This window comes from Pholcus phalangioides, unplaced genomic scaffold, assembly GCF_987345545.1.
Source record: "Pholcus phalangioides strain wild (caught in Gottingen) unplaced genomic scaffold, Ppha-v1.0 ptg000022l_1, whole genome shotgun sequence".
NCBI classification, from domain to species: domain Eukaryota; kingdom Metazoa; phylum Arthropoda; class Arachnida; order Araneae; family Pholcidae; genus Pholcus; species Pholcus phalangioides.
This window is the reverse complement of record NW_028301615.1, coordinates 40127135-40140460: the sequence shown is the minus strand read 5'-3', so window position 1 is coordinate 40140460 and position 13326 is coordinate 40127135. Positions and strand designations below refer to the sequence as shown.

Sequence of the window (13326 nt, the reverse complement as noted above, 5' to 3'; positions counted from 1 at the left end):
CAAAAGATCTTTCATCAAACGTTTGCAGTGTAAGCCTAGCCTTATAATTATATTCAAATGCAAAATAATTCGGAATATCGCTTCTCTTTCGTATTCGTATTTTAACTAGCACAAGCTAATTAACAATTATATTATGATAATTATGACTATAAATATGAATATTCAACTCATATAATTATCATGATTTTTTTTCACTCTCTACCTCATTTTTCGACATTGATGATTTCAGCACGCAAAAATAGTGTCAAAAATCAAGAACTGTGAATTTACTATAGGGTGGATATAATCGAGGGAACCAGGCTCCATAATGTTCCTCCATTAGGGACCCTGATGATGTTTTTGTTACGTTATACTCAAGAACGAATCGCAAAAAGGATTTGGCATGAAATGTTTTATAATTTTTGTTCCGCTTTACAAAATGTGTATAATCAAAACAATATTAAACAAAACTGTAAAGTTTGTTTTGTGCACTTCCCCGACGATGGTGACTCATTCATTTATCGTCTTTTCTAACTGTGGCACGTTGGCCGTCACCATCTTCTTCGCCAACGAACGAGGACGGTACCAACTTCCTCTCGGCCCACCCATCAATAAGTCCACTGTCATCGTCCTAAAAAGTGAACCGTTATTCGAATTATCAGACCTAATTGCAATACAGTAAATCTCTATACAGGCTGTCCCACATTGTTTGCACAGCAGATATCTCTGCAACCGGTGGCCTTAAAAACATATTTTCAATTACAAAAAGTTTTCAAATAACGTGAAATTACTTAAAATCTCAAAAAGGGGTCGTATACATAAAAAACAAAGAAGTTAACTTTTAATACAGTCCCTAGCGTACTAAAACTTGAGATGTAGATATCCCGCTCTGAAAACTCATGCAAAAAAAAAAAAAAAAAAAAAAAAAAAAAAAAAAAATATATATATATATATATATATAATAATAATAATAATATTCTGCCATCTTTTTTGAAAATTACAGAATTTTTACAACTGAATTTGATGTACGTTTCGCAATTTGTATAAACCATACCATGAATCATCGGTGACTAATGATGAAAACTTAAAAGTCGAATATCTCCGTCAATATTGCATTTAAAAACATGCAATTTTTTACGAATGACTTCTCAGAGTCGCATTTGCATTTTAGTAAGTAAGAGTTTTGGCACACAGGGAAAGAAGTTAATTTTCCTATTTTTGTATGTATTCAACTTCTTGGAAATTTTGGAAAAGAGAAGACTCCCCTTGGAAAAAAGACCTTTGAGTAATCGCACGTCATTTGAAAACATTTTTGTAATTGAAAGCATGTTTTTATAGTCACCGGTTGTAGATATATTCACTGTGCAAACAATTTGGGATAGCTAATAGTGTGAAATACATAATTTTCCAAGAACATTAAGCATCGAATTCACCATATATAGAGAGAATTCACTCGCCAATATCTGTAAACAGTGGCTCACACTTTTCTTCCACTTGGCTGATATTTTGCCAATTTAGCCGAATCAGTAAATTAATTAGCTAGCTAGATCTATTCGTCCCTTTGACAGAGAGCAGTCGCAATACTATGGGGCCGTTCAAGTATTACGTCAGCACCAAGACCCCTGCTCTAAGTCATATATGCTAAATCCATGGAACGCGTACCAAATGTGGCCCTCGGGGTTATTTGATGTGGCCCCGCCACGTCAAACATAATTTTGTAAAAATGAACTAAGCAGCCCGTTTACAGATCGTTTAAGTGACCAGTGGCACATTTATATATCACTTGAGTGACCCGTGGCACAGTTACAGGACACTTAAGCGGTCCGTAGCACATTTAGAGATTGTTTGAGTGTCACGTGGCACAGTCTTAGAGCACTTAAACGGCCCACAGTGCAGTTCTAGATTACTAAAGTTACCGCTGCACATTCCCAGATTACTTAAGTGATTGGCGGCATAATTTCGGATCATGAGTGACGCGCGGCACAGTCCCAAAGCACTCTTAAGCGGCCCGCAACACATTTCTAAAACACTTCGGCTGCCCTAATACATTTCCAGATCACTTGAAGAATCCGCGAAACATTTAAAGATCACTAAAGTGGCTCTGCAGAGGACTTTTTCAACCGGGAGAATGCTAGTTCAGGCGCCCACAAACTAGCCAAAGGTTTTTCTTACCGAGTAAGATGCCATTAAGAATATTTCATATTTTTATAAAGGGTGATTGATTACGTAAGCATCATTCAAACCCCCCCCCCCTTGTCATCAAAAGTCAGCAAACCCGAAACTCTCCCATCGATGCTGACGTCATACTTGAATGACCACTACACACAAGTGATACAAGCTGTAATAATATACACAATCTTATGATAAGACAACTCTCGTATTGAAAAACAAATCGTATGATCGATCACTTACTGATGGAGGCTCCATCAGAAGCTCTGGTGGTGGTAAGGGCAATGTGTTACCCATTGCGACCTCTTCGAAGGATAACTGAAGAGAATTCAAAGAAAATAAACAAAAATAACAACTATTAACTTAGAAATATCAATGGAAATTTATATGCTATCGTATGACCCGTATTTTACGAGATATTCCCGTTTTTTTTGGCCGTCTCAACTTTTTTATAAAATGTCTCATTTTCAACAAGGCTCAGTTGGATTTTGAAATCAGAAATATTAAGGTTATTTTTATGGCTTGTAAATAATATTATGGTATTTATGACTATCATAATTACTTATAAGCTGGACATATATATATATATATATATATATATATATATATATATATATATATATATATATATATATATGTACATCTCACGTATTTGTCAAGTATATACGTTTTTTTTGGTGGATTACATTTTGACTTGCAGTATCCATCATTTTCCGAGAATGGCGATTTTTCAGCAATAATAGTGATAGCTGGTAACTTTATTTGTCTGATAATTTTTTTTCCGACTGTAATTGGGAACTTTTCTTACCCCTCGACAATGTTTTTGTCTCTAACTGTCAACTTTACTGCCTTTGACAATGTTTTTGGCTGTAAACTGCAACTTTACATGCCTTTGTGACAATTATTCCGACTTTAACTGGTAACTTTACTCACCTGCGACAACTTTTTTTCGGGTGTATTGACAACGTTACTTGTCTTTGACAATTTTTTTTGGCAGTATTGACAACTTTATTTGCCTTGATAAAATTTTTGGCAATATTCGGTATTCTTATGAAAGAAGTATGGTTAGCTTAGGTATTTTTATAGCATTGTGTCTACTGATACTTTTCTACCGAAGCAACTTTTGCGTGCCGGATGAAACTCTTTGGTGGGCCGCATTCGGTCCGCGGCGAGGAGATTGTGCACCCATGCTCTAGAGCAGCGGTTCTCAACCTTTTTTTGACTCGCGGGTCCCCGCAGGCCTATTTTTTATTTATTCATCAGTTACTGATTTATTTTTATTATTTCAAAAAAATGTTTTTTTTTTCAAATTTAGTTTTTATTTTATTTTCTTCGAGCGAACGCGGAGCCCCTTGGGACTCCCCACCGTCTTCGTCTTGAGGCGGTGGCGGGTTTTGAAGAGAACCTGTTGAGAAATCGACATCTATCGGTGGTCACCTCAGGTCTGACAGGAAAGATCTTTCCCAATCCTTGGGATCGAACCTGCAGACCTGACAGTAGCGTCCATGGTGGTAGACGAGCATCATACCACAGCACCTGAGTTCGAGTTTTAAATATAGTCATTTGAACAATGGTGTCCTCAATAAGTCCCAGTATTTCACCATATTAGTGTGAAAGGCTAGATGAATGAAAGTCTTAACTGCAGGAAATCTTGAATGATTTCGGAAGGTAAACAGAATCGAATCATTGCACTCACCCTAACTCTTCGTTCTTCCCTCATCCTCTTCCTCAAATAGTATTGAACACATCCGACAATAGCCACCATTACAAATCCAAACAGAGTGACTAAGAATAATCCTAATGTTGATTCCATGCGTATTGGGTTACTCTGCGAAAAGAAGAAGAAAAAGAGATAAATTGCTATTCGTTCATTGACACACGTTATCTATTGCATACATGGGCCGTTTTTCGAATTCGAATATCTCTGTGAATATTGCACTTGGAAAGATGAATTTTTTTTTGTTGGCATCAAAAGAGATATGGCAACTTTTAATTGAGTTTTAATGCACACGAGAACTGTATAAAAAGTTTTCTATTTTGATAATTAAAACACTATTTTAATAATTAACAACTCCTTGAAACAGGAATGACATATCTCAGTACTACACATTATTTGGAAACCTTTTTCGAATTGGAAATATACCTCTAGGATAAACGGTTCGCCAGTGAAATGCCATACCCTTTGCTTGCCACGCACACTGCATATTCTTCTATTGTTCCAAAAAGGGTTTGCGAGATGCAAGTCCAGCACCTACATCTGGGACCTCTAGCTCTTCTCGTACTTTTCGGGTGGGCTTTGTGGTGGATGCAATGATGGAATGGGTTTGGTTTCGGCATCTAGTGTGGGGTGCTATGGGATTTCGTGGGAGATCTGATTTCTTTCATATATGCTGCTCCCTATACGTTAGAGGTTCCTGTTGGAATGTTAACGTGGGAGTGTGTTTGGTTCTCTAGTCAGTGCTGAAACACCTCGAAAAAAAAAGTAGATGACAATTGAAAATAATTCTTACGTTTTTCGTCTTTGGCGTATCATTTCTGCAATGGTTGCTTTCGACGAACCATTTCCTGTGCAGGTTCCCTAACTCTCCCCTCTGAGACAAAACGCGTAGACCCTCATTGATTTCAAACCTGTCACGAATATCAAAATAATTTTCTAAATAAAGTCACAACCACGTGTATCCATCATTTTGGATGACTCAAATAAATGACACTTACTTCATTGGAGACCAGAGAGGCAAAGCTATAGCGTAAGTCGTGTAGACGATACTGTCGTGTAGAGATACGGCATCGCACGGTTCTTGACCGCTGAAGTAGTCAGAGATCAGAGATTCCATCAGGAAAGCGTAATCACCGTCCGACTGCCTGACCTTCGTGACACCTTCCAGAATAGAATCCGTTGTCAGGCTAGGGTTCTTCTTCAGATAATCGGTGTATTCTTTGTAGACCGGAATCGTTGACTCCTGTTATTTTTAAAATGAAAAATACAATCTGGATCATATAGAAGGATTTCTATGTTGCTTCTTCTTCCGTAGAATAGTCCATAATTGAAATTTACGATTCACGGAAAATTCACTGACATTTCACAGCCACGCCATTTACCGATAAGCAATTTACTACAAGAAAAATTCACCGACAAACAATTTACCAACAACAGTTCATCATCAGTGAGAAAATGATTGAGTGATTGAGGAAGTGAGTAAATGTGTGAGTGATTGAGTAACCGTATGAGTGACCGAAAGACCATATGAGTGACAGCGTGAGTAACTCACTCACTTGTTCACTTGCATGTTCATCTGTTCCTTGCTCAGTCACTAACTCCCTCACTCACTTACTTGCCAATTCACTCTTTCATTTGCTCACCTGCTCATTAACTTCCTGACTCACTTTGACCCACTCACCTGATCATCCCCTCACTCACTATGTCACTTTGCCAAAGAATTGCTTGTCGGTGAATTTTTCAAGCGATGAAGAGTGTCATGTTGGTGAATTGCGTGGCAGTGAATTGTTGGCGATGAATTTTCCTCTTACAGAAATTTACTTACCTTAAGAAATCTCCTGGTATTGCTGTCTTTCATAACACCGACTCGAGGCCAATCGTTCCAGATGGCTTCCTTTGAATGAGGGAAAGATTCAGTCATTATGAATAAGGCTAATAATGAAGCATGCCCAGTGGGACTTAGTTAAAAAAAGGGTGCCAGGCTTCCTCACATCCTCGTAAAGATTTGCTTCATAGTAGAAAATGTTAAACATATTTACCCTTACGATGGACTCCAAAGATAACGAATTGAGCCTTGCCAATCGGGTGCTGCCATTTTTGTCCGTGTTGTTCATGTACACTTGTGTCGTCAAGCTCGCAATGTACAATGCCAGAATGATGAGTGTGAAGCACCACCAGGTTCCTCCTAAAATACGACTCGATGTAAACCTGCAAAAGAAATTGACGTAAGGCATAATCACACACATTAATAACTATGTTGTTCACACATGTTTGACGAAAAGTCTCGGACACGCATTTTAAAAATTAATAAAAAATCATTCAATTGACATTTGGTTTGCACTAAAATACTTATCATGGCCTAGAGTTTTTTTTTATAAAAATTGAAAAAAAAGTTCAAATTTCACTCAAAGGTGGAGTTGAAAACGAAAAACTCAACATTACACATAAAATACAACATAAAAGGAGCATAATTAATGTTTATGACAATTTGCGTTGCATAAAACTACCATATTACCGTTTAGATGTAGAGCTAAAAAAAGCTCTCATATTGAAATGTGGTAGTTTTATGTAACGGAAATTGTCAAAAACATTAATTATAAACTCCTTGCGTTGCACTTTATGTGTTATGTCGGTTTTTTCGTTTCACAGCGCCACCTGTGAGTGAAATTTGATTTTTTATCTATCGGGAGAAAAAAAAACCAGTCTAGGCCATGCTAAGTATTTTAGTTTAAACCGCCCCTTTCTCTGTCAATTGGTTGATTTAGACGGATTTTTTCCCAGCCTAAGATATCAAGGAAACATGTTTTCTGGATATTATCCCGAAGTGAACTCGGAAATAAAGTTATCTTGGTCCCACCGGGACTAGAACACATGCTCCCTTGCAAAACTGGATATAAACATGTTATCATCTGAGTAGAGGCAATTGCGTCTACTTCAGCGCTTCACTCAACAGTGCGTGAAATAAATAAGGCAGGGTCGTGTCTCCAGTGTTGTAGATGGTGGCATGTTTGCCCGGTTCACAAAAGGGCCTGGGTTCGAGTCTCGGTGGAGACCAGATGATTTTTCTTTCCGAACTCACCTCGGCATGGTATCCAGAAAATATGTTTCCTTGAATTGGTTGATTTGATATTAATTTTTAGTATGTGTCCAGGACTTCTCGACCACACTGTATGTTTATATATATCATAATTTTATTATTTATTTATTTTTACAATATTGTTTGGGCGAGTCCTATACAAGAGGGTGCGGTGATGGGAATTGACATAGGCGATTGATGCTACATACAAAATCAGAGATTGAAGTACTGTCTACAGAATTTGATGGGAGGTTGTTCCAATCAATAATTGTACGGGGGAAAAACTATACTTGAAGCAATCTGTGGATGCAAGAAAGGATTAAAATTTTTGGGAGTGATTGACTCTATTGGAAAAATGTGAAGATTTGATTAGAATGTGGGGTAGTGTCAATGTTAAAACAGCCGTGGATAATTTTGGAAAGTAGGGATAGGCGAGCCATATATCTACGGGAGGTAAGTGGGAGGATATTAAGTTGGGAGCGTTTGAGCTCTGTGATGGAAACAGAGGAAGACCAGCAGTTTGAAATAAAACGGGTAGATTTGTTTTGGATAGATTTCCAATTTATCTATATTGCTTTGTGTATGGGGATCCAAAATTTCGAAGGCGTAAGAGAGGGTGTAAAGGATATAAGTTTGGAAGCAAAGATGTCGGAGGTGGCGGGTGGAATATTTTTGGTTACGACGAAGGAAAGAAGTTTTTGAAGGCATTTTTGAAATATATGGTCAGCAGAAATTATCACACCAAGGTATTTGTAATGGAAAACCTCTGTGATAAAAGAATTATTAATTGAGTAAGGGAAAACGAGGGGAGATCTTTTACGAGTAAGTTTCATAAAAACTTTTTTGGAGGTGTTTAGGTGTAGGTGCCAAGACAAGCACTTCAGTTATCTGGAAAGGTGTCGCAGGCAATTTCAGTGATCTGAAAATGCGTTAAGAGCAATTCAAATGATCTATAATCAGATGTGTGTCGTCAGCCACTACAGTACTATGTAAAAAGTACCACCTGTCAGTCTAGTGAACTGAGGTGTGCCGCTGGTCACTCAAGTGATTTGAGTGATGTGCTTGTGGGTCATCTTTGTGATCTGGATATGCGCCATTCACAGCTAAAATGACCTGGAAATATGCAGCGAGCCAATGAAGTAACCAATGAAGCAATCTGGAAATGAGCCGCCTGCCACTTGAGTGGTTTTTATAATCTTTCGAGGGCCACTTAAGGGGTCTGGTTATTTGTTCGTTCACCACATAGCCACATAGGATGACTCCGAGAGCCAGGTTTGGCCAGCGAGCCATGAGTTGAGCGTATATGGCTTAGTCTCTATCGACAATTGTCAATTTTAGCCATTTGCCCCCGTAAAAGAGTAGGATCGTGTGTCGGAGGAAACAAATTGATACCAATTGCTTAGGCGATGTACACTCACCTGGGATAGAGACCAGTTCCCTGCATGAGAGCGCTGCCGGTCGTGAACCACGTGCATCGAACGACTGTGAATTTCTTACCCCATACCCTATTGGCGGCTTCGATGTTGTCTGGCGACGATCCGGTGAATTTCGATAATACATAGAAAAGAGCCGACACTACAACGGCCGAGACGATGATGCAGGCCCAAGTTTCTTTCGAGAAGGCCGACAGGAAAAAGAACGTCCAAGATCCCGACGAAACTCGTTGAGGGTTCTTCATGAGGACGCTCAGTGTCACTGCTGCGAAAGGATCAGTGAATTCTACGACTCTTTGGCGACGGCCGATGACGTGCAAGTCGGCGATTACCATGTCAGCTTTCTGAGGAAGAGTAACGTTGAAAGTTATTTTGGTTGTAAAACATTGAAAAAAAAAATTAACGTGAATCCTTAGGCCGTTACATCATTCGGGGATACTCATGATGCCTAGATACGAGGGCTGGACATGGTATCTACTGAAAATCATGAAATCTATTATCCGACATACCCGGAGAATGTACAAATTTCAACCGGGCACTTATTTCTTTCGACCAAATGCCCGCCCAGGAAAAAACTGGGTCGGAAAAATAACCGAAGTAAAAAAAGATTTGCAGGGTTAGCATCACTAGGTCACGTGATTTTTTTGGACAGGAAAAAAAATTAACTAAAAACAGCCGAGATAGGTGGCGCTGACGTACACAAGTAAAAAAAAGTGTATCGCTCCAGTCCATCCAATCTGTCGGAATTGAAAGACGCGATCCGCAGAGAGGTGTCATGTGTACATCCGGACTTGTTGCACTCTAACGTTGCTGTATTTGTGACTCGCCGGCAATGTGTTGTACCCTGTGGTAGTGGTCATGTGGAACACATATTGCTGTAATCAACGATTTGGGGGCATTCTGTTAGTTATTTGCGTATCTTTTCTTTGACTTGTGTATGTCAGCGCCACCTATCAGATGGTTTTTTAGTTACTTTTTTATCCCTATCTTAAAAAAATTCCCGTGACCTAGCTAATGCTAAGCCTGCAAACTGTTTTTTATTTCGGTTATTTTTCCGGTTTTTATGAATTTTTAAAGTTTCTACGGACTTTTTGTCCACCCTATATATAGATATATAGGCGTATTATGGAAAAAAATTAAACACTCGTTTTTTCATAAAACAACAATGATGCATGTATTCTTACACACATGCATGAAATTCCACAGAAATGCTTTCTTTGGTAGCCATGATGCAAATGTGTAGTCAACGTATTTTGGTAAACTTTTCACGGTCCAAATATTCAGCAGCCCGGTGCGGTCATTGGCCTTCATATATTGCAACTGGGCTGTTTTGGAAAACGGAAAACCTCATTTCCACCGAAATAGTTTATCGTTGTGGCATTCATGGAAGAAGTGAAAATACTTTTTAATTTGCATAAAAATATAAAAAAATATTTTTCAAAAAAAATTATGGCCCTATTATACAATATGTAAAGTGTCCGGAAGGGATAAAAATTCTGCGATTGATTCTAAAATTGTATTAAATATTTGTGCGCATTTCTCTATATACAAAAAAAGAAAAGAAAACGATAAAAATATCCATCACAAAAAAATGGTTTTGTTGCTGTCACCTATCAAATAAAAACTAAACTATTTGTTATAATTTTTCAAGTGAAGTTGGTTGTTTCAAACCAGTTCGTACACAACCTGAAAACGAACAAAATATGTTACATCATACACATTAGTTGTTTTTACATTACATACCAGTATAAATTTTATGCGCCAAAATACCGGTTAATATGTTTTCAGTTTGCTCTTAGATCGCTTTTTGTACGCATCAAAAAACATATTAACCGGTATTTTGGCGCATAAAATTTACACCAGTAAGCAGCATAAAAAAGAAAAAGAAATTATAGTTTCATATCACATGCTGTTCATTTTTTCACTTTGCACATGCTATTACAACAATAATAGTTCAATTTAAAGAATTATAACAGATAGTTCGATTTTTATTCAATAGATAACAGAAGGGTCCTAGCTTAACGCGGTTTCTCGTATTTATATTGTGTCTCAGTATAAATATGAAATTTAAAAAGTTAGGTTGTGAAATTTTCCTTCTAATATTTTTTTTCACAGGTTCGCAAATTATTTCTTCCATTTATGTAAGTTCATGATAATTTTCAAGGTACAGGCTCTTTCGGTGCCATTATGTAATTTTAGTCACGATTTCATATTATATATAATGCTCCCTGAATTTAAATTTTCTTTTTTTTGAGATGCCCCGGTTTTGATCTGTGAATTTGCGTTATGACCTGGTTCATATCAGCATTTGTCCCGATTTTTCAGTTGCATGATCTGGTCACCCTATCCTAGGCCCGCGCCTGCTCAAGTCCGGGCCCGCACCGTAAATCGGCTGTGATTCTATAAGCGAGGTGCGCCAACAGCACGGGAAATTATAGCGGTTTGACTAATTTAAGATTTGTAATTGTTGAGATCATTCTTTCTGAATTTTCGTATTTCTTTTTCAAAATTTTGATGAAAAAATTATGTGACTTTCGATATAATTGTTATCAAAAAGTATAGACCAATCATAATATTTTTTGGGCATGCGAATGTGGATTCAACATCTATTATTTCAAGTAACATGCCCGACCGGGCATGTGAATTTTTGGAGATTTGTCCAGCCCTGCTAGATACCAGAACACTAAGTATCCTGGCGAACCAACACGTGTATTTCTATGTCACTCTTTAGACGAGAATAATGGTTATTATAGACTCCGCCGCTCGACTAGAATACCTCAATGACCGCTTGATTTGTGACTTCGCGTGCTAGTTTCCTCGCTACTCTAGTAGCGCCATTCTGAAAAGTATCTTTTGTACTTGTACTGTATACTATTTCACATATACACGCAATCGTAGATGGCGCAATCACTCTCACGCTTATTCTCATCTATAAAGCTGTTCATTTTTTGTTACTTTTTCCTCGTTTTTGTGTCGGGAGAGGATGTCTCTTCGTGTCTTATACTGGGTGGATATTATCGACCACCCAATAATTACAAACGTGATTCCTTGTGGTAAAACTAATATAGTAGAGGGTTTTCAGTTTTAGGATCAGACGTATATTTAGGGAGTTATAACGTTTTGAAATTTCATGACGTGTCAGTTTTCTAGCGGTCAGTTAGGTGACAAACGCCCCCCCCCCCACCTCAAAAAAAAAATCCCCCATGCAGCGAGTTGCCGCTAATTGAAAATGTACTGAAATATTCAACCCCGTTAGAAGCATGTTCAGTCATTTTCCTTCACGATTGGTACTTTTTCCTCTTCGCGTGTAGAGTAATTTTAAACTTGTTATTGCGTGTTACCTCCACCCCCACTATATTGGAGAATTTATCACCAGATATGTAAAGTGTTAGCCAAACAAAATTGTTTTCCCAAAATCAACAATTTTTTTTTGCCAAAATGCGCGATAATTTTATTTCCTTGACTGTGAATGAACAAAAACATTGTAGTGTAAAATCAGGGAAAAAATGCTCACCCCTCTGATGAGTCCACCTATGGCCCCAGTCCACGCACCGATAACTTCGTCGTACCGCCCGTAATCACCTTCTTCCATAACCTGAAGTTCATAATCGAACTTCAACTCTTTCGACAGCATTTCCAAGAGATCCTTGCAGAATCCCTCGTAAGCATCGTTGCTCCTGAAATCTGACGCATTCGCCTGGTTCTCTTTGATCATCATGAACGGCGCACCCTGGTTGGTGATGAGAAGAAAGTAAATGAATTTCAGGTTAGAAAATTGGCCAAAACAAAACCAACATATTCACGGAAAATTTATGCAAAATATTTTAAAAAAATTGCGATTTTTATCTCAGATCTCGATTTGAATTATCAGTTATTTAGCATAATAATAAGTTATTTAGCATTTTTTTAGATTAAAGAGCAGTTGGTTTTGGTGCCTGTAAGCAGAGTGACAGGCAGAAGAAAGGTAACAGGTTTCCACACATTTTTCAGCAACATTTTGGTTGATGTGATGCCTGATGGACATTTGGCCACATGAGACCGAGTACGTCTTTTGCCACTGACATCCACCCACTGCCACTTGAGTTGAAGTGCAATGCCGTGCGGATAACATCGGAACTGGATTGTTACCAGAATGGAACAGGGTTGTCATCAGCGCTAAGAAAATCTCCTAGTGAGACAATAGAGTCTGGAAATTTTTGTCTGTGTTTGTGCCCTGACAAAGTTTTTTGTCAGGGACGCTCTTTGTTAAACATCTCTGGGGAGCCTCGAATAAGCGTTGATTAGGGAAAGGGGTGCCACGGGTGCAAAAGGGTTGAGGAATGCCGCCTAGCAGTCCAGTGGTTATGGAGCTAGCTTCTGAGTGTACAGGTCTGGGTTCGAATCCCGGGTCGGGCATGGATGTCTACTAACACGAACAAATTCCCTGGACAGATCGTAACGATCTCTTGGGAAATGCGTGCTGTGATCACGTTATTTAAAAAAAAAAGCTGCTCTATAAATATATGTTACTGCCAAAGACCGAAATTGGCCAATTTCGTCAAATATTTCAGGCCAATGTCCAACTATTGGACATTGGCCGGCAAATTTAAGAAGTGGCATGGCCAAATTCCGATAACAAAAGGCATAATTCGGGATAATCGTCAAGTTGGCGTATTTTTTCGTAATAATTATGTCCACATTAGTTATGGCAACCCATGAAACCGCTGTCACGATGCGGCCGTAGCGGAGAGACCGCACTTCGGGCTTTGGCAGCAACATATACATAATAGTAAGTATATAACCATATTATACACCATATTTATGGTGTTGAAGGTCCGCCAACCCTCTGCGGAAAGACCTTTTCCAATGAGAGAACGCTCGTATTCACTCCTTGAATTTGGAACCACATAAAACTAACTTCAGCCAACCACTACGTGCCGCCAACAAGGATTGAACCTAGTTTCTCGGGATGA

At 38.5% G+C, this 13326-nt stretch overlaps 1 protein-coding gene across 1 annotated transcript in view; it reads right to left on the bottom strand.

Annotated features, from left to right (window-relative positions):
- Positions 1-374: 374 nt before the first annotated feature.
- LOC149070429 (glutamate receptor 1-like) overlaps positions 375-13326 on the bottom strand; it is a 48121-nt gene continuing 35169 nt past the window's right edge. Inside the window, exons 9-17 of the mRNA XM_089249539.1 lie at positions 11889-12104; positions 8360-8718; positions 5905-6073; positions 5691-5759; positions 4864-5108; positions 4659-4776; positions 3845-3976; positions 2392-2466; positions 375-610 (exon numbers count right to left, since the gene is read on the bottom strand). Of these exons, the coding sequence (XP_089105665.1) occupies positions 494-610; positions 2392-2466; positions 3845-3976; positions 4659-4776; positions 4864-5108; positions 5691-5759; positions 5905-6073; positions 8360-8718; positions 11889-12104 (1500 nt within the window). The 3' untranslated portion in view covers positions 375-493. The remainder of the gene's footprint in view (positions 611-2391; positions 2467-3844; positions 3977-4658; positions 4777-4863; positions 5109-5690; positions 5760-5904; positions 6074-8359; positions 8719-11888; positions 12105-13326) is intronic.